The 26,045-nt window shown below is 32.3% G+C and overlaps 1 protein-coding gene across 1 annotated transcript in view; it reads right to left on the reverse strand.

The window, feature by feature from the left end:
- Positions 1-1,012: 1,012 nt before the first annotated feature.
- The window catches only part of LOC117114973 (glycosaminoglycan xylosylkinase-like), a 44,030-nt gene continuing 18,997 nt past the window's right edge, over positions 1,013-26,045 (reverse strand). Inside the window, exons 5-6 of the mRNA XM_033258602.1 lie at positions 22,126-22,185; positions 1,013-9,395 (exon numbers count right to left, since the gene is read on the reverse strand). Of these exons, the coding sequence (XP_033114493.1) occupies positions 9,191-9,395; positions 22,126-22,185 (265 nt within the window). The 3' untranslated portion in view covers positions 1,013-9,190. The remainder of the gene's footprint in view (positions 9,396-22,125; positions 22,186-26,045) is intronic.

Below are 26,045 nucleotides of genomic sequence, written 5' to 3' on the forward strand. Positions count from 1 at the left end.
AAACAAAGATAATGTATAAATCAAACAGATAATACAGTGTTTAAATATATAGGAACATGATGTATAAATCATATCAAACAGATCAACAACAAAAGTTTCTCCTTTTTAGTTGTGTGGAAAAAGAGGCCTCTGGTGGAAATTGAACCCGCAATTTCTCGCTATTTCGGTGAGCGTCATACCGCTTATATCACAGGGGCCCGTACGATATTATTATCACATAGCAGAGCGAACTTTATTTTTTAAAAGCTACATTCACTCTACTACTATATATTTGATTCATACAATATACAGTATATATATATATATATATATATATATATGTCATGCTGAAGAGGACCTGAGGTCAGGTCGAAATATTCATGTTGTAATAAAATAGTGTTCTAAAGTCTACTCCGTTTCCTGTTTTTCTTTCTTCTTTATTATCCATATGAACACACGTGGACTCCTCTTCATGTTTTATATATATATATATATATATATATATATATATATATAGGCTGCTGCAATAATCGAAAGTTAAGTAAATTTTTTGAATGATAAAAAGAAATCTGCGAGCGTGAAAAAATAGGTGCCCACCGGGATTCGAACGCGGGACCTTCTGTTGTCTATGCAGAGGCCTTAACCCACTAAGCCATTGACGGTTTGTTATGAATTCTAATCCGTAAAGGATCCTCTTTGGCCACGAATTTATTCTATAAGTCATAAGGAAAGGCAATCGGTTGATAGGGTACATAATCAATAATAATAATTCTGTATAATCACCAATAGGGGTCTAAATTTTAGCACAAAATTATCACTTGTAAATCTACTAAATTCAATCGTTAAGAACATTGATGACGGCAAAACAAATCCCTATTTGCATTTTTATGATATGGCAAAAGCCTTCGACAGAATCGACCGCATTATTTTAATTGAAAAACTGCAACACTATTGAGTGAGAAGAATTTGTTCGAACTGGATTAAAAGTTATCTGACAAATACAACCTGAAAGAAGCACAACACACGGTGTACCTTAGTGTTTTGTGATAGGCCCCAGTCCTTTTTTTTATTTATGATATTCCGAATTCTTCCATCTTTTTAAATTTCAGATTATTTGCAGACAATGCAAATCTTTTTCACACATAATTAATAAATCAACTTTGACGAAGTATCTTTTCAGTTAAATGAAGTTTTATATTGGTGCAAAACAAGATAACTATTAATTCGACAAACACAATTAATTTCATTATATATTTTTAAAAAAACCAATTACTGCAGATGGGGATATTGTCCTCAATAATGAACACATCGAGGATGTATCAGAAGCTGTTTTTATTGGACTAACCATGGACAAAAACACTTAACTTCGGAAGTCATTATTGAGAAAGTAAGTCCATAGTTAAACAGAAAGCTGGAATTATATTCAAGGTAAGGCATATATTCCCACAAAATATTCTTATATTAATATACCAATCATTTATACAACCACATATCACGTATGAGTTAGGGGTCAGGGGTCGCACTTGTCCATTTTCACATTCTATCCTACTGTACTCCAAAAATGGCAGCAAGAGCAACAACATTTAGTGATTTGACTCATTCTCTACCTTCGTTTAAGAAATTGAATTTGTTAAATGTTGTTAAGTTACACAAATTATGTATCCGTTTATTTTGTTTGATTCATTAAAAAAAAGCCTCAAGATTTAAATGAATATCTTACACTTATCACAACCATACATCCACATGAAACTAGGCAAAATACAAAGGGAAATCTACAATATATTGGCCGAAGGCAGCTACTACATCCGGAAAATCCAACATATGGAATGAAATACCAATGCACATTCGGCAAAATAAAAAATAGAAACTCTTTCAAAACCAAATTCAAGAATTTTTATTACAATAAAAGGTTGTAACTTAATTATTATAATTTCTATTTTACTATTAATGAACCGTAAATTATATATTAATTTGTTTTTATAGGATATTGAACCAAATAGGCATGTAGTTGCCTCCTTTCAACCTCTTTTTATCTAACAATAATTTATTCGTTTTCATTGTAAAAAATATTTTGTTTTGGATAATAAAGAGAGTACTGTATTGTATAGTATAATATTCAATTAAATGTATTACTTGGTCAAAAACATACTTGATGAAATTAACATTGTGAAATAACAACATAAAAAAAAAAAAAAAAAAAAAACAACAAACAAACAAGACAATAATTCAAATTCCACTTTATTCCAAAACCTCCAAAAATGAGAGCACAACAGAATAAAATATAACAAAGCATACAAAGAAAGCGCAGAACAGCAAAAGAAGAAATGACGAAAACAGGAAAAAATATCACCTCTCATTCAAAGACTCCTGAGTAACAATTTTAGATGTTGAGTAGTTTCGTTGTTAAGAGAGAGGTCTCTCTCCATAATGTATACGGTACGTCGGGGAGAAAAAAATGTATATGTATATTCTACGTATTAGTAGACTAAAAAACGATTAAATAAGCCTTTAAACTCATAAATTGTCATATTTTCGGGGACTTCTCCCCCATGAATTTCTTTCGAGAGATTTTGAGCAACGGCCGACCACGCCCACTTTCTTCGTCGGGGAAAACCTGGAATTCTGGTTAATAAATGAAGTTGATTTGTCCTAATTTGACACTGAACTGAAACGCGAGGTGTTCCTACAGAACTTTGGAAGACCAATCGCGGGCTATACCCCGGTATTCTTATAACGAACTTCAGTCGTAGTTCGAGCTAAAACTTGAATATTACGTCATTTCGTGTTCTTAAACGAACTTTGACTAGCACTACGACTTACCCCGGTATTCTTAAAACGAACTTTAGTCGTAGTTCGAGCTAAAACTAAAAAATTACGTCATTTCGTATTCTTAAAACGAACTTCGATTGGAACTACGACTAAATTACGCGAACCTCAACTAAAATGATACCTCCACAGGCCGATTTTTTTAGTCAGCCTTGTGTCAGGCTAAATCGCCGACTTGAAATATTTACCTTCCCCCCCCCACCACCCCCTAAAAACGTGTTTTTTGTAACTCACGATAGACTGACAAGAATAAAAACGATTGTATAAGGATGTCTGAGGTACCTTCGGTGTATTCAAGAAAAACGATATTAAGTTTAGCTTTCAAAACGTGAAATTAACCTCTTTTGCTATGCACATGTGATAATTCCTGATTTGCACGAAATCCCCTTACGTTGCAATCACATAGCTTTTCTATAACAACAACAAAGATGGCGCCGCCCTCGCTCGGGCTCAACTATAACAGTTCTCCAAAGAAGGCGGATTTTCAGAGACTGTTTAATTTCTCTATCGTTACGGTATATGTTAACCATTATTATAGTTATTATTATAGAAAATTAATTAAACGAATGATGATCTATTATGAATTGTGAAGAAATATGTTTTTGAACGACAGACGGCAGCTCAATATTCATCCGCGTTACCGGATCTAAAGGAATGTATGAGCAAATAATTGGGAAGGAAGTATTTATTTCAAATGTATGCTGAAATTGAAGTAATCACGGTCGTCAAATTTATGCAATGAACGAAATTTGACTTCAAATAGGTTTGCATGAAATTGTGCTCCTTTTAGGGGCGTTGATGATAATTGATCCAGATCCCGAAACTCTCGAACCCACCATCCACATGCAAATTATCTAACAATGGAAAAGCAAATGTTTATTTTAGAATAATCTTGACATTTTAAAAAATAGCATTAGGAAACTTTGACTTCAAGTGGACATTTTAAGAATATGCCATCTCTGAATACATAGAAATGGCATTCTCATAGAACAAAATAATGGCATTTTCTGCTAACGATGGAAAAGCAAATAATAATAAGTAATAGTAATAATAATAATCACTTAAATTACCAACATTTTTGCATATCATCCTTCTGATTGAGACCAAAGTTTCAAGTAACTTATCTTACTTCACCCTTAGCATTATACAATTCACAATGTTGAGACATTGTTTTGACATCTGATACCTCATAAGTAATTTGTTTTATTGCAACAGATAATATTAACACTTTTCATATTCAAACAAAATAGACCATTATGATGCATTGATTAAACTCATAATCATCATATTACATCAATTATAGCACCATCATTAGACATAAAACATAGCTCATGTTTACACAGCATCTACAACTACAGATGTGAAACTTAAACCATAATGGACATTTACAACATAATATTCACATGATCTGACAATATACAATTATTCCTGAACAGAATTCATCAAATTACTCTTGGTAATAAAATGGCTTGTAAAATGAAACAACTCAGGCAGCATTAGAACGCTACTTAAGAAATGAAATCGTCTACGTTTAATGTTTATTGATGTTTTTATGTTAATTGCATACAATCTAAGCATACAACAGTAAAACACTAAAAGGCTTTCTCTTCGATTAACCCCGTAAAATTATAATTATAACTTTGTTTAAAAGTACGGTACGGTACTATCTACGATGGGTTAAAGAAACAAGCTTCAAAAATACTTCAAAAAACAAAACCAGACTTCTTCGAAGACCGTGATTACATATGTTTGCCTACTTATGCAGTCGTCCGAGGAAATCGGCCTTCCCGTCGGGAACATCCATCAGCCCGTGGGAGACATCCCTTAACCCTCGGAGAAAATCCTGGCGCAGCTACTGCATCCTAAGGCTCTGACAAAAACGAAACCATATCTTACAACATTTGGTGGGGGTAGGGTATTGTTTTTATCTCGTACGAGTTAAATATTCACACAAGACAAAATGAGAGAATAATCAATTTGGTACCAACATGTCACAGTTCTGAAGTTTTTGTGTTTACAAACCTGTTCTACACACAGGTACGTACGCACACACACACACACACACACACACACACACACACACACACACACACACACACACACGAACAGAAAGAAATACATAAGAATAGTTCAAGGCCAGACCTGTCGATTAGATTTAGGATTGCTATGAAGCACAGACCCCATATAGGGTCTGTGGCATAATTAATCAATACTCATTTCTGTATTCTGCAAACACCCTTAAGTCAGATGGTGATAAAAATGAATTCCTTTGACCTCTACTTGCTCATTGCAAGTATGTAACTTATGTAATCCTCTTAAAGAAGTAATTATCAATGCTTTAATTAATTTTAAGGCGTTTTCTATGCCATATTTTTTATATTAGAAGTTGTTAATTTATTCTTCTATTCCCATTATTAGGGTATTAAATTAGCACCAGAATAAAAGCTTTATAGGCCTATACAAAGTCCTGCAATAGACTAAAACTTGTAGGTGAGATAAAGGTTGAGTTACAAAAAGCAAGACATTTAATAGGGAGATTTTCCAATTTACGAAAACGATAACGAACACGTTATCTCCATTGTGCCTAAAACATTCTTTACAATAATCGTTGATTCATTTAAAAGTCATGAATAGCGTACGTTGTGACAGATATGCTACTCTATGGGATAGATAGGATAAAACAAAATATGACGTAACCGTATTCGTTATCGTTAGCTTGCGAAACTTCCTTAATTAGACCTATTATAATAAAGTAAAAACCGTCTCCAAAATAAGTTAAAATTTGTGTAAACAATTCTATTATCAGTCGTAAAAAGAACTATAAAAAACATGAGAAATAAAGCATGATAATAATTAATGGCAAAAAAGAACGACTATACGAAAAGACCTGAGCGATTCTATGTAGAACGCAGCACCACGACACGTGCGCAACCGATCGTTTTTACTCACAATCCAGAGCCGGCCGTAGATAGAGAGTCTGGCCAACTTGGCGCATGGTGCCATGTTGTTACCAAACAGCGTGCGCGCGTATTAGCTTTATAACACTGATGTTGCATAAACTTTCTTTTATTATTCTGTTCATGAGGACAATTCAATTATGGGATTTTAATATATCCTATCGCGTTTGTTTGTGGCTCGCCAATGTTTTGTTTTGGTGACAACATAGCCGGTGTAAGTCATGTGATTGCGATCCACGCAATCACACGTGCGTATATAGCAGAATCCCGTGAAACCGAGTTGGCCACTCTATCTACGGCTCTGTCACAATCGTTTACACACTGCCACCAACAATCAGCAGTCACGCGTACCGGTACCGCTAGACTTGCCAAAAGTCTATAAATTATTGATTTTTCGTAATATTAGCACACTTCGGAAAGTGCCACCAACTTTTTGATACGAATTAGAGATCCCAGAAAAAGTATACTATGGAACGCCATGCAAATAATTAATATGGAACGCCAATGGTGCCAAAATCAAATTATTCTTCAGCATTTTCACTGATTAAGACAAAGTTTAGTCTACGGTACCGCTCACAGGGAGCGGAGTTGGATTCGTCGTAGGACGGTCGTATCACGTAGTGAGTGCTTGAATTAAAACTCAAACCTTCTAAATTCAAAATATACAGCCAGTCTCTGTGATAAGAGCTGAATAATGACATCAGGTTTTAAAGTTTCTCATTAAAGCAATTATTTACATCAGTGTTTTATGAGGGAGCAATAATTTTATATATAATACATTTATGATTTTTGTCTTTGAACATAGTATGCATTTCCACATTTTAAGTTGAAAGCTGTGTGGACACTACTCTGTTTATTGAAAGGCTGTTCTACATCCTTTGTCCAAATGGAATGTAGATAAAACCTATAATTTGGATTTTTTTCTCATGACCAACAAACTCCTCTTTTTTAAGCCTCATAATGAGTTTATGATGAGAGCATCATATTATGTTGTCTAATGAAAGAGATTGCCACTGATTTCACTATTGTCGTTCATGGCTCGTGTACCTAAACTGATAAAATAAAATATAAATAAAAATGGGATTTGATGCAGTAAAATTCTTACATAAAATTTGTTTTTCTAATCACAAAACTACATTCTTATTTCTATTTAATTGTCAATGTATTTGTCAATGTATTTTTCAAGGGTTACCAAGCATTGCATGTCAGTGGCAATCCAAACATACACTTTTTTTTATAAGAACCAGTAAAATTATGTAGTGTCCAGGCTCAGTTTTCTTATTTTTTTTTGCCAATTTCAGGCTCAAAATATTGTTATTTTGGTCTTATTTATTATGTTTCAAACATACAAAATCATTATTATACAGTTGTATATTACTGTACTGTATATAGAGGGTATTTAAGTCTACTGCATATAGGGTACGGATAAGATTTGTTGGTTTTTCTATTAAAAAATAAATAAATAAAAACACAATTTGACATTTTACTGTACCTCAGCCTCAACTTGTTCTTATGCTATTTTAGCCTCAGTGTTAATGTATTCTTATAAAAAGAAAGTGTATTACAAACATCTACACATATACAAACATGATTGTATTGCCATGTATTTGGTCACAATGCTGGGATACAATTCTTTACTCTATTCTGTGTATACAACAGTATTCATGCACAGAGCAATTATAAATATTGGACCATTTTTTAATCTATTTTCTTAATTTCAAACACCACATCAAACAGCAACCACATGTCAATAAAAGGATGCCTTAAAAGTTGTAAAAATTCTATTTGAGCAATGGCTTAACATTCCATCTGAAGGGTGTGGAACTAGAGTAAAGGACTCAACTGAAGATCATGTCATTTTTAGATTTCAAACCAAGGAAATAATTTACTCCAAAGCCTAAGCCCTTAACCATGTTAAACCATGCTTTCTAAATAAATGAGGAAAATGATTGACATTAATTATATAAATATAAGTATACAATCAGAAAAATATAACTATAAATATTAGAAAAATAAACTGACTATATTTCCTTCCAATAATAAATATTGGGGTAAAATTTTATGCAGAAATTTAATTTATACCGCATTATTAATGCAAACGAGGGGCAGCTGACCCCTCAAAATTATAATGAATTTTTGCTTAACCTAATGTACCCCTGATTATAGTTACTTTATTATGTATTCTATCTTTGGTGAATAAATAAATTGAATGAAAAATGAAATTACATAAATACATATTGTGTGTGTGTTTTAGATGACAAAAATATTTGAAAAATAGAATTTAATATTTGAATTTGTAACGTATATTGTTGCATATTAGGCGATATAGGATGACCCTGAGTTCGAGAAGATTTTTGGACGATTTTTGTATATCGGGCGTATATGACAATCCCAGTTTCACCGTCGTAATTCCTACTTTTTACTGCTCATTATGATCTTGTTACTGCATCTAGCTGGCTAAAATCGGAGCCAAATATATGGCTCATTTTCCAAATAATACCATTTTATGGGCTTTTATGTTCATTCAAAATCTTTATTTAAAATTGCGCATATAAGATGACCCCCTGTTTTTCCGATTGTAATTTGCTATTTTAAGCCTTGTCTAATATGCAAGAATATATGGTAATTTTTAAGTCACTTGCTTTCAATTGAAAAAATTAACAAGAAAATGTTTTCCTTGGCAAGTAGCAGTTGACATGAAGGGGTTTCCTTGGCAAGTAGCAGTTGACATGAAGGGGTGGGGCTGATGGGGTGTGAAATTTAAGTTGGGGTGTGGCTTGATGATTATAAGTGAGGAGGCAATATCTGGCAAAATAAGGTGATATAAGGAGAATTTCATTACTTCACTACTATTTTTTTTTTTTTTTGCTTAGCAAATTTATTTAGGTTACAGGTGGGGGAAGGTATAGCGTAACATACTTTTAAGGGCGCATATTTTTTGCTTAGCAAATTTACTTAGGTGACAGGTGGGGAAAGGTATTGCGTAACTTTCTTTTACAGGGCGATTTTTTAAAAATTTTTTTATGGGAAATTCATTTAGGTGAAGGTGGAGAAAAGGTATGGCGTAACATTCTTTTAAGGGGACGTGCACCAACCACCCATAGATACGCCACTTACACAAGGCAATTCAAATACTGAATTTCATTTTTTTTCTAATTCAAGACAGGCAGTATATCTAGCTCCCACCTTTAATTATAGTCAAACAGATTCTCCACATACTTTCCACAAAAATTATATTCTTCTATATACACAACTTTTTTTCTCAAATAATTCTCAATTTAATCACAGTTTACCCCCTCAACAGGGGTTTGCTTAGTGTGAAAAGATGTTTTCTCTCAGTTTACAGCAAAAAAAAATGGTGTCTCCTCCAAAGAGAAGCTCTACTGTACCTCTTATTTATCTCCATTTACTTTCTTTTAATGCTTTTTTCAATATAAAACATTCTCTATGCTTTCTTTTTTGAAACAATTTTCAACTGTTTCTAGAATGCTTTGCAGTCTACGGTCCATAGCCTGAAGATGAAGATCCGTTAAAACAGGACTAATTGGGTCATGTGATAATACAGCTTCCATCACCTGACTTAGTTCTCCATCTTTAAGTTCCTGTAGCCTGTCCCATGTTGACTGCCTCAATCTACAATTAATAAAGTAATTATGCAGTATTAATGCTGTAAATATCAACAGGTATTAGTAATCTACAGTACGATATACTGTACCAATGCAATTCATTTACAATCCCTATTGGAGACAACCCCTTTAATAGGGTATTCCCTAAATAATGGTACTGTACCAATATTTAGGGACACTAAACAAAAATTTTTATTACTATCTTGAATTATCACCAGTAGAAGTGTAAAATTTTTTATTACAATCTTGAATTATCACCAGTAGAAGTGTAAAATTTTTATTACAATCTTGAATTATCACCAGTAGAAGTGTAAAATTTTTTTATTACAATCTTGTAGAAGTGTATCTCCATACCAAAGTTACTCATGTGAGACATATGAAATTGTGAAATTGTTTGCTTAATAGAGGTTTTTGTTTATGTACTCTACTCATACAACTTTAAAACAGTGACATAAAACCTTTATAATTTTTGTAATAAATGTTCAAAGCAAATAAAATAGGCTACATTTATGATATAAAATAAATGTACCAGTTATAAAAACAATTAAAACAACTGCACATTTCATGATTCAAGTGAATGATAAAAATTCTTGTTTTTGAAAATGTTTTTTTTTTAATTGGATGCACAAGATAACATAAACAAAGTATGAATAACAGGGTACAGATTATGGATTGATATCCCATATCAGATAGGCCTACATACTTTATTGGGACAAAGACAACTTTAAATATCACCACTGCAAACCTAGTATAATTAATTTCATTGCAAATCTATAATTAATCAGCATTGTGAATATATAATCAATCACAATACAAGATCAATTATCAATCAATCAATCAATTGTTTATTTATATGGTGCCATTCAACTGTCGTCGCTTGTGGTACTGTTCCCAAAAAAGAGTTTGTCAAAAAATCCACATTAGAATTGAAAATGGTTGAATTGACTTGGCACATTTGAAGGGGGTTTGGTTTAGTCTCAAAAGCAGTGGCAGATTCAAGTGGGGGTGGGGGAGGAGGGTGCCCAGCCATTGTGGGCCTCCTCCCATACATTTTTCAAAATCATAAAAGAAAAAAAAAATTTATAGAAAACTTTCTTACTAAAAAGAAAAATTGTATTCAAATTCTAGAGAGTGCCACCTACAATGAGGCTGATAGATGGTATAGACCCTCCATTTGTGAAAGTCCATCCTGGGCAACCTCTATTAAGACTACCTGTATCTGCCACTAAAAAGTATTATTTCCACTTGTTCCTTGTTACCTCAACAGGGTACAAAAATGTACCCTGTTGAGGTTCAAAACCCAAGATCCAAGCACCTTTATAGAAAACATACAGGTATATAAAATTATTGTTCTTTGGATTCCTGACACTTGGGAGGAAGATTGAGAAATATGTTAACAGTGCCCTCTAATCCATATCAATGTTAACATTTTGATAGTAATGATGCTTGGGAGGAAGATTGAGAAATATGTTAACAGTGCCCTCTAAGTCCATATCAATGTTAACATTTTGATAGTATTGGTTAACCAGAACCCTGCAGGCGTCAACGTTCCTATGCATGATGCATGTTTTATTTTCAGGCAATATGCCTCCCCAACCCCAAACATTTTGATAGTAATGGTTAAAGATGATTGTTCTTTGGATTCCTGATGCTTAGGAGCAAGATTGAGAAATATGTTAACAGTGCCCCCTAGAGTCAATGTTTTCATTTGATAGTAAGGCCAAAAAATTAAAAAAACTATCGTGTTGGCCACGCCCGACCGACCAAAATTTTACAAAATTAAGGGTCTGCATTTTAGTTTTTTTTTTTTCCTTTTTTTTTTACAACAAACAATATTTTTTTAATGAGCAAATAAGACTGGAATAGCCTTAGCGAGGTTAGGGGCCAAGGTTAGCCTATTTTGCTTGATGGTATGTGATGCAAATCCAAAATTGTTGTATTATTTGTGTATTTTCTACTTTTTAGGCATAAACACATATTTGGTTGTTAAAAAAAAAAGTTTTCCTACTGACCTACCTATTTTTTGGATTTTCTCAAAATGTGGCCAACACAATTTTTTTTTTTTTTTTTGCCTAATGGAAGAGCACATAACAGATATGTAGTTTCCATCTACCTTCCTATACAATTATTTGTATTGCAAGAAGGGATATTTCATTTCAGATATGCCAAGACAGGTTGAAGATCGAACAGGTAAGTTCTCGCTTAATCTTTAAATTTTGTTATTTTTACTTTTTAATGGTCAATAAATTTGCTGACATTTAAGATTGAGTCAATAATATGACATCTCAATTTATTTACACAAATTTTACAACTTGATAATTGGCAATTATACTTAGATTTCTTTTTAACAAAAAACTTTAATTATGCTACAAATTACTTCCTCACCTTGCCGGTACTGTATCTTAGTACGATAATTGATCATACATGGAAAACAATCTTGGATTGTGGAATAGCATTCTTGTGCTAAAACACTCAATTTGTAATATTATAAAAATATAACCATGAACAAACCTCACTTAAGTACTAATTAGTAATGTTAATGTTTTGTTTTCATTATTCTCTCACTGCAGGTTCCTGCTGCACTATGATAATTCCACTTTAAGGCAAAACATGCTAAAGTGCATCTCACACACAAGGCAACAAAATGCATTTTGATTAAAAAGGATAACTATAGATCCTTGATTATAAGCCAGTAACAAACTGACATGGCCAGATACTAAAACTCCCCACTTTCGTACTCTTGATCCATGAAATTAAAGATTGACATTGAGAATATTTGGTATTTAAAAGAATTATAGATGGATACAGGGGCTGCCAGTTACCAGTGTGTTGCTGAATAACATTGGCAGTTTAATTCAATTTGTTTTGCATTATCAGCATTCTTATTAACGTGATACACAAAATGGATCAATTATTGAGGTAGGGGATCGGTTTAATGTTTACCAATTATCAAAATTAAGTGCTAAAGGACGAAAATTGTTTAATTGAGAAGGGTGGAACTTCTTCGCTGGTACTGTATGGTTTACAATTTCTAACATTTTGGCACACAATGAATGTCGACTGACCTTGGGAAAAATCTAGTAAAAGCAACTGCTAGCTGATAGTTAGCAATTACCCAATTCAATTGGCCAGTAACAACATCAAGACCGCCTGCCTACCTATTGCTAATATTCTTATATGCATCCTGTTCTCAATGACAATGCGGTCCTCTTCTAAGAAGCTAAGTTTGGTTGATCAAAATAGTTTTGGGAACATTGTGTCAATGACAGCCAGATATTCTCGTTACGAGAATGGCTAAGCAACAAGTAAACAACATGATGGTCAGTTAAAGTATTGAAATTAACACTAATCTGGATTATTATTGCCTCATAGTGGGTTGTGGATAAATTTATGAAACACTTGGAAAGTGTTCACAATGCTATTATCACACAGTGAGTTACATCACTCGCAGCAAACTTGGAGAGTCATAAGATTGTTCAGATACTGTATGTTTTATACCTTATTGGTTGCATTATCACTGGGATTGAATTGAACTGTACTGCAGATTTCTGTTTTTAAATTTATTTGTACTAGTTTATAAAATATTTAAATTGTATAGACCTATACAATAATCAATTGCTTAAGGATTTATTTTATTATTGTTTAATGTTATATTTTGTTTTTAGAATTGATTCTTCTGATAGTGTTTCTTACGTTCTTTTACCAATGTAATTGTACTCTGTTTTCATGTTTTACTGTTAACAGCCTATACTCAATGAAAAAAGAATTAAAGAATATTTCATAAATTCTCTCAATATTTATATTTTTTATTAGTATCAGAATATATGTTTCCTCTACCGGGAAAATGAGGCAACTCCAAATTTGACCAACAAGAACAGTAGGGCTCTCAGAATGATTAATCTTTACCTTAGTGTCAAGGAGAGTTGATGCAATCCTACGTTGTTTGAATGGTGCGACTCTACTGTATGTAAGGGAATAATTACAAAAATTTGGTCCTTCTTATAGATTATGTCCTTGCCTCTGTCACCCTCAGATATCGTTTTAAAAAAAGCAATCAAATTCAACCTCCTGGAACGAAAAAACTTGTAATAAAAAAAATATCACTGCTGAATACTCTACTCATTCTGCTTATAAAGCAAGTGGTTTCTGATAAATAGGTTTTTTAAATAATTTGTATTTTTAATTTATTTTTTCTTGATCAAAGAAATAAATTACATATTTAATTGTAATGATTAGATCATTATGACTTAGAAAACATAATTTCTAGTATAACCAATATCACAAAGTATTAAGTACTGTAGGATTAAAATAAATTTTGACCACGTAGGTCAAATTCTAAATTCAAACCTTACTTTTTAAATTTCCAGCAAATCAAAATAAAAAATAAATAATACTTTCTTTTCATCTAGTCACTGTGCCTCGGAATAGCCTGCTAGATAGATAGCGCATTAAGTCCTGCATTAAGTCCTGCATTATTATTACAGTATATAATATAGAGAACTAATGTGTGCTAATATCATATAATTACGTATGGATGATAAAATGGTGTACAATTCTCTTTGTTCAGTGAATTGTATTTAGAAGACATTCTTCTATAGTTTGAATTACAAATTATAGATTTATTTAAATTAAATTTTAAAATTCAATTGTTGTATTTAAAAATAAAATAAAAAATATGTGACCGGCTCTGGCAAAACCTGCTATTTGTAGGAAAAATTCAAAATTGCGTCATTAGTATCTTTAGATACCGTAATCGCGTGAATAAGCGCCTCGTTTGAATAAGCGCCCCTTATAATAATATCATAAGATTTTCTTTTTAGCAATCAATAATCCAATCAATCCTGGGACTGTGGTTGTTGTCATGATTTGAGCTGCAGAGTGGAAACACATTCTCCTTAGGTCAATATCAAAATGAGGATATTTCTCTTGGACAGATGAGAGCTCCGATCCCTGGACAGACAGTATATTTTTAACTTTACTCTTTTTACATATCTGTCTATGCCTAGTCCTACTCCTCTTTTTCTTTTTCTGACCTTTAGCACATTATCATCTGAGTTTTCAAGAAAAAATACAATGATCCTGCCATCCTGCTAAAGTCATCGGCCAATGGCCAACAAGCTAACCTCTACCCACCACCACTAATTGCATCTGCTATTCACGCATTCTTTTCATGAGCCATGTTCTGTGGACGATTATCTTTTCTGCCTAACCACCATTCGTAATGTCCTTATATAATCTTTTTTCATTCAAAAAGTGCCTCTTGAATTTAATAATTTCCCATAAGAACCCCTCGATTTTCATCTATTTCCATAAGCGCCCCCTTAATTTCCACTCTGTTTTCATAAGCGCCCCGTTTAAATGAGCGCCCCGTTTGAATAAGCGCCCCTCAGAAAGTGCACAAAATATTTTAAGCACCCAGGCGCTTATTCGCGTGAGTACGGTACTGCATAAACTCTTCTTAAAGAAAAATGTGATGGAGATTGGTTGAATATTAGCAAAGTTATGAATATTTAATTCATTGGATATCAGCCATGTAGGTTTTGAGAAAACAGGTTCCAGACTCCAAAATCAATAGTTTATTTTATATATTCTGTATTTCAAAAATAATTTTAATATACCTTTCAGTTAGATTTAATGATTGATATTTTGCAGAAATCTTTTTAAATATATCTTCTTTAATAAACTGCAAAAACCCCAAAATGTTCAAAAGTCATTGCGATAAACGGCAGGTTTTTCCAGAGCCGATAACATTTTTTATCACGTGTTTAAAACACCATTACGACCGTGTAATTTCTTGTGAAAAGGGTAAAATAAAGTTTATCTGAAATTTTATTGTTTTTTTTTTAAACAACTTCAGCCAAATGCTGCTTTTAATATTTTACCTCCTCTTAATGTTTAATATTTTTTTAACATGCATTAACTACCATATAACATTTTACCAATAGTTGTTTTCAGTGCAGTTTGTGTAGCTTGATGTTGTATATTTTAGTAACAAAATTTAGACAATGTAAAATATGTAATGCATGTATAATCAACCAAAGTTTTGAACCATGTTTATATTATTTGTGTTTGACCAATAAATAAATCTTGAAATCTTGAATCTGTGTCTGTTTCTATATTTGACAGTGATTTAGTCTCTGTGAAAAGGAGTTACAAATAACTACAGCACACAGCATGTCTTAAATTAAAGGCAAAATATATAGACTTGCTTGCACCCTCTGCTTTTTGCAAATTGTGGAAATTAATACAGCACTTTGCTAAACTGTGCAATGTTATATTAAAAGAGTTGATTAAAAGTCATCGCCATTTAGGAATTAGACACATTAAATTCCAATTGCTTTCAGGTAATACCACAAACTCCCCGCTGAATTAGCATGAATAAATGATATACTGTGATGACAATGCAGAGTTTAAATTATTATCAATGTTAAAAGCTACAATATAACTGTCTTTCCTTTGAGATGTTTATATTCTATTCAATTCAATTGAGCTTTAATGTAACTCAATACATTAACATTTCATTTTTTTTTTAGTTATTGTATATTTATAGTTTTTATCTGTCACATTTATATTTGCATGGATACCATTTTTTCATTTAATTTTATTCAGGAATTAAAGTCAGAAAACAAAAATAAATATATTAATTTGAGATGTTAACACTTTATTTAATTCAATTGAACTTTATTGTAACTCAATACATTTAAACTCCTTTTTATTTTTTAGTTATTGCATATTTGTAGTTTTTATCTGTCACATTTATATTTGCATAAATACCATTTTATTTCATTTTATTTTATTCAGGAATTAAGGTCTGAAAACAAAAGTAAATAAATTATATACCAAAAACACTTTTTTTGATAAAATAAATGCTTTGTTTTTCCTTAAATTTATGAGTTGTTTTTAATGTTAATCTGGATATCCGCTTCATAATTAAATATTTATTGTTTCATCGAAAATTGTCTCTTGAAAAGCGTAAGTTTACTTATAGCTACCTTTGTGGTTGCATCACTGGTAATACCTTGGTATGAACTTTACAGTTCAATCCATCTAAGTTTGATTACTATGGATCAATATCAGGTGCAAAAGTGCAAATATCTACTACAAACCTAATGTGAATTATTGCATATCACTATCTTGACTTAAAATATTGTAATAACATATTTATTGGAATATTATTACTTAAAATTAGCAACAGCAAACCAAGAATGATGGCTTCATCTGATCCTTAAAATTCAATGCACATATGAAATCTTTCACAGACATTGCATATGAAATATCACTAGTGTAATGAAATATGTATTGTACTCTACATCTTTTTAATGAATCAAAGTGCTATTTTTTATGCAATTTTAAGTAAAATTTTCCAGTAATATACAATATATGGATGCGATAGGGATGTTAAATTGTTTGTAACAATTTAGGTAAATTTTTTAAGCCAAAAGAATCTAATCAGGTGGAAAGAAAGAAAGAAAAATATAACTATATACTGTATATTGATTGATAAAAATGTTTAATGTGAGGTAAACCAAATAGTTTGTTTTTATACAAAAAAAAAAGAGAAAAAAAATAGATTTCTTTTATAAAACCTTGAGAAACTAAATTTACATCTGGGATGAACATCAAGATAATTTAAGAATTGTAATGTGAATGTGGTTATAATGAAGTGATTAGTGAATAATTTACCTTTGGGATGGAAAATTACAATGTACATGAATGAATTATGGAACCTAATTTGTCTTCACTTTAACTTGGCACATTGTTGAAATTATATGGCAGTTAGATGTGAATTGCCATCTATTATACTAAGATCAATTACGTTCTCTATTGTTGAATATCTCACAATATTGAGCCATTTATTTATGTCTGAGGCAGGCTTCTGGCTAACAGATGTTTCTTGAATCTTTATTCTGTTGAGATAGACACATGCTTTGGCTTTTCTTTTCTGGTGTTTCACACTAACTATCCTTTTTTTTTACTGCATATATCAATTCCATTCCTATTTTAGACTTGATTCTAGCTATCCAGTTAAAATAAACTGTTGAAGCGGTATACTGTACAGGAAAAAGCTTTAAAGTCATATAGAAGACAGAATGATAAAGTTGATTAAGTTTACGGTTGAACTGTAGAACCTGAAGAAAATCTACTAAAATTTGCCTTGCGATAAGTGCATATTTTTATACAGCACACAAAAGCAATAATACGCATGAGACATCAAAGCTTAAATGTCTTGAATGAAAGTGCCCCATTTTGTAATAAACACGTTTGAGACTGCAACGTAGCTGAAAAACATGAAGATCTAATCATCCGTTAAGCCAACGGGAGAATTACCTTCTTAAAGGTTTACATGCTTCCGAGCATGAAGAAGACTCACTCAATGTCACTCCTTTCTTCCAGACATATTAGGCCTCCATTGAAGCATATTACAAATATTATTAGATTACGACTTCCTGTCATCAGACAAAAAGGTGAACGATTCTTAATTGCAGAGTCCCAATATTCTACAATACTTTGCAGTAATATCAATTTCTATCAATACCTCTGAAAGAGTCTACTAATTTTTAGATTAAAATTCTTCAAATTCTGGTCAACTTTCTACATGGAAAATTGTTTTCTTATCGAACTCTATAAATAAAAGACATTACACACGTCTATAAGAAAATATTGACAGTATCTAATGTACAATACTACTGTAGTCTAAACAGATGCATTTGCCAAAAATGATGTGTGATTTATCATGTTTTTCTACATTTAAGTTACATTTTATGATATTTATCAATGACATACGAAGTTAGAATTTAAAAATAATAACTAAAGGGTTTATAAAGGTCATGTGATTAACGAGTTGTTTCATCGCTCATGCATGGCCACCACATTTAATGAGGACTGAGTTTTACATTAGTAGCTCTATCAAATCAAATGCATGAGATTTTCCAATATTTGGAAGTAAACAATCATCATGTTCATTTAAAAAATATAATAAAAGAAATGCAGAAAAGGCCGCTGCTTTTTGCAGGTGCAATGGTGCTGTGAGCAGCTCTCTCAGATGGATACGAGTGCCTTTTAAGATGTTACTAATATTATTATTAATATATGGATGTGATAACATCATGCCTATATATGGGATAAACATCATCATGCCTAATATGGTCATAATGCCCAGATATTACATGTCTAACAGGACATTATCATTACCATATGTGCAAATAACCCAAGTAAAAAATACAATAGTTCCATTTTTTTCATTTAGCAAAATATGGATTTGTTCATTTTATTGGATTAGCCTACTTCTTGTGTATTAAAAGGATTTGGTATTTGTATAAAGAAAAGTATGAGGGGATGGAGCGCAGGAAGATAAGAGATGTAGGACATCCCTTCGCAAACCATGCCTCGTAGGTCTTTAATTATTGCCTCGTGCTCCGATGGCAGGAACAATCTGAAATTCCCCATGGAAACATCCAACAATTGAAACCACTACCACCACCACCACCTACATTGACATGAAAAACACACCCAAAAACAATAACTGCCCATTTCTTTGGCATGCTAATTATCTATTACATCCGTTACACACCTTAATAATGCTTGAAATTAAAAAGTGATTTATAGTTTAACCGTCAATATAAACTTATAAAAGAGTAGGAGAAGTATTATCAGCTGTAAAATAAGCTGAGATTGAGTTTCATGTTGTTCAACACATTGAACCCGGAAAATGATATAAATCTCTGCCTATTATGGAAGTGTTAAAAGACTGGGAACTGGCATAGGGTAAGGTTAGGAAAATTTATTACAGGTAGATTAAAAGTCAGCTCAAGTAACATGCATTATTTTTAGACAATATGCTCATATGTTTTCATTACTCTGGAGTAATCAAAATGCTTTCATCTACTTTACAATTTATAGGAAAATAATCAAATCTTATTGCTATTAATAAAAATGTAAGGTATTTTTAAGACCTACTTTACAATATTTATTAAATGATAATCAAATCATAACACTTTTAATAGTAACATTTAATTATCATATAATGCCAACAAGGCCTCTAAGTGCTTCACATTCTTCACATTATTACCCCCGGTCATTGGATCAAACATATATAGAACACATATTTAGCTCCCTGGGAAGAATTCTATAATGTCGCAGTTGTAATCAGTGCATTTTGTGTTTGAAACTACCAGGTACCCACTTGTACTCCTGGGTGACAACCGTAGACACAGTGCCTTGCCTAAAGGACACAAGCGAAATGTACAGCGAGGGAAAGAACCTCCAACCTCAAGGTTGAGAAACAGTACCGCAACCATTGTGTCAAACCACTCCTACCCTATAAAGACCACAGAGCAAAATATTTCAGATACACTTTCCTTCTAGTTTTAATTTTGGATACCCTACCATGGATTATACGCTTACAGTTAAAAAAAAAGAAAAAAAGACAGACACTCATTTCCTAATATCACTATGCTTTGGCAACTAAATTTATTTTTAGCCTAATAAAGATAAAATGCAGAAGATTGTACATCTCATTACCTCATGACTTGATTATAGTAATGGCATTCTTTATAGTCACCGCATAATCAGCTGAGATACTCTTGATGAATAGTGCACGCTTGGTACCAGAATCTTCCACGCTTCAAACATATCACTCCCACTCACTGACAGCTTCAACGGATGCTGATTAATCCATGTTATATTTTTGATCTCATGTTTTTCACAAAAGGCATTAAAAAAGCATATTGTTACATACAATGTCTCCGATGTGATAACACTTTCATAAGGTCACCAAGGGTCAATCCTGTTTGTCAACATATGGACAGTGAGAAAGCCCTTTCCTGCTCCACAAACTGCGAAAGTAAAGATCTGGGAGTGTGGGGGTACTGTGTGGTTTTGACTACTTTTATTCTTTACTTTTTTTTTTTCTCAATTGATAGATACAGAATAATATAAATAATAAAAGGCCAAATATAAATTAGATTGTGTTCATGTAACCCACAGTACAGTATTTAAACATACACTTTCGGCCATCTAGGATTCTAGAGGTGCTATATTCTTAAAATTTTCTCACCTCAGCCACAACTATGGTGGGGCTGAGGTACTGTAGACTTCCCATGTAAGTGTCACACATTTTTTTTCCATAACCTTGGCAGGTCGGTGCCCATGGCTTGTTGACTTTTAACAACAGTCTCCCAGACCCTACAATATTTTGTTTTCATTTCATTTGTAATACCTTTTTATTTGGAAAGGAATAGAAAATGTAAATCCTCCAAGGCATGTTTCTATATTTCCAGACAAGACACAATGAATCGGGAAATCCACATATTTGAAGGTAGGTACACAAGTATCATACTTCCTGTAGTACCTCTTCTATTGTTAACCTTTAGGAGTAACATATTGGAAACACAGCATAGAAAATATGAACAAGAGGCTGTTGATGATAAAAAAAAATTTATATTTTTCTTTTTCTGGCATCAGGAAATTTTATTAATTAACGATGATTACACGTCATATTTTTGTGTTTACCATTGTTTGATATGTATTTTTTTATGACCATATCAAAGATTTAATCTAATAAAACATGTCTGCTGCCCTCTAATATTTTATTGCCTGTCTGTCTTCAAATTTTGGAACAGACTGCATTGAACTTATCCTCAAACCCCTGCCGATTAGATATTGTTATTGGTATTGTCCCAACAAAACGACAGGACAATACGTGTGTGTGTGGCTGTGCACATGTGTGTGTGTGTATGTATGTGTTAGAGACATTTTACTGGCTCTGTTCTGATTGGTCAGCTAAGTTTGATTGACATTCTGGAACAGTCCATTTGTGCAATTTACATTTGATTCTTATACCTTATTTCATGAAATAAGTTGTGTAACGAATGAGTACTCTCCTAAACAGATAATGACAGTATAATGTATTGTCGGCCTGAAATAAAATATAAAAAAAGTGAAGCATTTGATACTTCTATTTGTGTTCACAAGTTGAGTTTTGAGCCCCTTGAGCAAACAGTAATTTGCAGTGAACACAATTTCCATCAACTGGAATCCCTGAGCGGTGTCACAATGGTGCTTTAAATTCACTGCATCTATTCCCACAATAATATTAAATATTCTCTCTGTTCACTGAATAATATGATACACTCTAATATTAAAGTCTTATAATTATGGTAGGTTGTTTCATTGTCACAATCACTATGACCTTGTATCAATATCCCTGTTATCATCATTATCATTATCATCATCATCTTTATCATTATCAGTTTGGTTGTATGTATCACTCCTCAAGGATGTCAATATAAGCTACTGTATCTTAACCTTATGCTGGATTAATTAAACTATTGTTGAACTTTTACGATGTACATAAAATTATAGATATTAGAATGCGTTCATACCTTTATTGTCGTATTGTGTATGTTTATGTAAAGCAACAAATTTCTTATGGGATCAATACATTTTTTATCTTTTCTGAAGATTTTTGATAGCTTGTCCGCGTTAACTTTTACCATGAGATGGTATCCAGAACAAAACCACAAGTTTTACTGTTATTGAGTCTATTGTAATGATACGCTGATATCTAGTCATTAATCTCTACAGACCTTTAGAGAAACACACTGATGGTATCGACTGGTTAATACAGTTTTGAAGCCCCGCAGGCAATTTCAATATTGTACAAATGCATACATAAGACATTTACGATGTAGATGTATTGTACCGGCAACGATTATGGATAATGTCTGATAACTTACCTACAGCATTGCTCCAAGGGAGCCAATATACTTGCTTCATCATGGAATGGATTACCAAAACTGTTGAGAAAAAAAAAATTACATTGTAATAAACACAACTTAGGTGAGAAATTTGTTGTGTGCTTGGAATTCTAAATAATTTCTATCAGCAATTTTATACACTCTGTGCCTACGCTGGCTTACCAATCTTCCCTATATATCAATGAATTATAGTTATGCGTGTAATTTTGTTATCTCTGTCATGCTGAATAAATTAATTTTCAATATCATACTTTCTCTGGAAAAAAAAAAAACTTCAAAGATTAATTGCAACACTGACTAGGTAATTTAAAAGCATCAAAGCTAATAAGGTGAAATGTAACACAAATTGAAAACAATTATTTCCAATTCACAGACATATTTCTATAAATCATTGACTACAAGCCAATTAATGGTCTATGTAAAAAACACAGGAATGTGATGTACCTTAATTTGGCTTAATTGCCAACAAATATATTTTCTAATTTTAATTCAAAGTTGATGTGCTTTAAATCACAGCATTTAATCTACTGCCTTGGTTTTGTTTCAAGAGTTTTTGTTCGGCGTGGGAGCCAACTATTTTATTTTCTTATATAGTGTCTTGGTTTTGGCCAAACATGAATATTGTTGTTCTGTATGGGACCCATATGAGATTAGTATACCCATAAACTGGAACATATTAAAAAAGCTGCAACTAGAATTGCCATTGTTTGGGGTGGCGGAAGGGTGCTGGGGAGGTATGAAGATAGACCAAACAACATCTATCGGATAAATACGGAATGTACCATCTTTATCCTCTGGCTGTTATAAGAAAAGTTTCCAAAGCCTTGTTTGCTTCACATTTTCTCCTGGAGGGCGGGGAATTTCTTGTTAGCATGATGATTCCTTTTACCGCCAGGGATAATACTAAATTGTATAGAGTGCCCATTCGAACAAATCTTTCTCAAAATTCTGTTTATGTTGAAGCAGTGAGGCTCTGGAACTCTTTTCCTGACAGACTGAGGAGTTTATATGATGATTAAAAAAATGTTCAAAAAACTAACAGCACATTTTAACGAATTACACGATATCTTTTTTCTTTTTACACAGATTTTTAATGGTTTTAAATTTTTACTATGGCGTACACATTTTACATTTTCTATAAAATTTTATTTTATGCTAAGAGGTACCCAATTTTTTTGGGGGCTCTCGGCCCATGGTTTCCTCTGGGACATTTGTATAATATTGAATTTGTAGTACATAAAATAAATGAATACTTTACAATTATGTAATTTATATTTTCAAATCCAAAATTAAATCCTGAAATTTAGGAAAAAAATACGGTAAATTAGGCAACTGTGACATGATCCAAGAACTTCCAAAACGTTTCAATGACCATTTTATCTGAAGATTTTTTACACATTCAAATGCTCTTCAAAACAATATCACACGGCTGTTTAAAGAACAATGTATGAGAAATCAGCCTTCAAAGTTTATGATTTCAGGCATTTCTCATGCAGAAACTATCTTTAAATCTTTAAAAATTGTTGTTTTAACATTGAAAATGGGGAAAATAACAGCATAGAATGAGTATAGATATATAAAGGTTAGTTTAGCGCAATAAAATAGATTTTTAAAAATTCGACATTCCAGCATGTTTTGGCTATTTTCTCTGTAACACGACTTGGCGACGAGTGACTGGTTTGGCTTGTCTTTGCCACATATTATTACCATACCCTCTGACTGACTATTATTTCATTAATGATAGTTAGTATTGATAATAACAAATTATTAAACTATCGTAGCCAAAAAGAGGCTAAGTAGAGCATCTTTTTCAAAAATTAAAATCGGGTATATTATACCCATACCGCAACGCTCGAGTTTCAAACATACGGGTAACTACCTGTACTGAACTTTCTGTGTAAATTGAGGGCGCCAATGAAAATGATAGTGCTTAGGCGAAATTTGATTGGCTGAATCTATGGCAGCCATCCTGGATGGTACACACATACAGCTCTGCGTATTTCGAACATCGAATACATTGCAGTTAGCGCTCTAGTATTCTCATTATATCTCTATGAGAAACACTGATTTTATACATATCACTGGGGAATCACTGGGTAGTTACTGCATGATATAAGTTCTTGAAGGAAAAAAAGAGAATGTAGCTGTCTGATTATTACAAACGTGACCAAAGAACTCCACACGTTTTTTTCAACAATAACGATGGATACTATTCAGTTTCATTATATTCCATTATTTTTTTGTAGAAATATTGCAATTTAACCATAGTGTTCAGAGTTTTTTTTTTAAATGAATGACTTGATTGTAGTGATTGATTTTAAATTGGTTGGAAGGAAGAGCATTGCAGACTTTGATGGCAAAGAAAAAATATGAAGAATGACGCAGATTACTACTATATGTAAAGTATCATACTTGCTGAATAGTGAATATAACAAAAGAGAAAAAAAAAACAAGACTATGGATTGAAATTTAATAAATAGACAAAGAAAAAATGAAAGTGGAAATGAGAAAGGAAAAGAAGGATAATTAGAAAATAATGAATACTAAAATCATTTTGGATTTTAGGAAAACAGGATGGAGAAGAAAGAGAATCTGCATACCCGAGAAGCGCAAAAGAATGCTCAAAAGGTTAACTTTTTAAAAAAACGTGTCTATAAAAGAATGAATCAAATAGCATTAAAATATAATACCACTGATGACCACAGTAAACGTGAGTTTAACTCCTACAGAAATAATATAACATACAGTAGATAAGAATGCAGCCTATGGGAGTTCCATGCTGTTACTATCTCATTTACCAGCAAACCCTTTAAAAGGGCATTCAGGTGGGTTGGTGAACCAGGTTTTGCCAGAATATTATCTCAATAGTCCAATTAAACATCAAAGAAGAATACCTCTACTTAAGAGTCATTATCACAGCAGGCATTGCTGTTTTTCAATAAATTACCAGTATGGTATTTAAAAACCAGGCTGGAAAATTTAAAAAACCTGTTGTTCAAAATAATTTGGCATTTTTATTACCTTTGCTATAATTTCAGATAAAAATCATAATAGATATGCTTTTATATTTTAAAAATCAATGGCTTATGTTAGAAGTTACAACATGGTTTTTGATTTAATTGTGCTAGTCTTCTTATGAACTATTCATAACTAATGAGCCTCACTGTTAATCTTGTTACAAAATTCCCTGAAGCAGTAATTAATAGAATAGAGATCGGCAAAACCTGGTTCAAAAATGTAAAATTTGGTAAATGGTGAAGTTTCCTCATGAAAAATTATTGTGCAGACATCTTAAAGTGTAATGTAATACCTATAAATGACTGGAACAACACATAGGAAAACAAAAATAAAATTAATTACAAATAATGCAGAGCAAAATAATATAGCTAATGACTTAACACTAAATAAACTTTCACATTCAAAACAAATTCATATTGTAATGTCCAAACACCATTAACAATTGAAAAAAAAAAGCAGGTATCACTATGAAATACTTCACAAAAAATCAAAAGACAAACTGATTGATTTTGCGATAATTTCACAGATTTTTATACATACTCCCACACTTAACAAATGTTAAGCTCTGTAAGTCATACGACTTTAGAATATGCGATTTGAAACACTGACTCAATTTCAGAAACTTGATGATTCTTCTCACCAATATATGTTATACTGTACTATTAAATCCATGACAGCGATCAATGTGTCATTACTATGAAGGGGGCTATGATTGAAGACCTGAGGTGAACAATATTCTAAGCAGATCTGGGTTCATGCTCAAAGACTGGGTCAAAGCATTGCTGGAAGCTACTTATATAATTAGACGACTTTATGCTATTCATTGTGAAAAATCGAAGATGCCAAACTTTGGAAAAGGCTGCTTTTCCCTCATGCAATGG

Source organism: Anneissia japonica, unplaced genomic scaffold (genome assembly GCF_011630105.1).
Source record: "Anneissia japonica isolate Jap-2015-1 unplaced genomic scaffold, ASM1163010v1 scaffold284995_len508010_cov190, whole genome shotgun sequence".
NCBI classification, from domain to species: Eukaryota; Metazoa; Echinodermata; class Crinoidea; order Comatulida; family Comatulidae; genus Anneissia; species Anneissia japonica.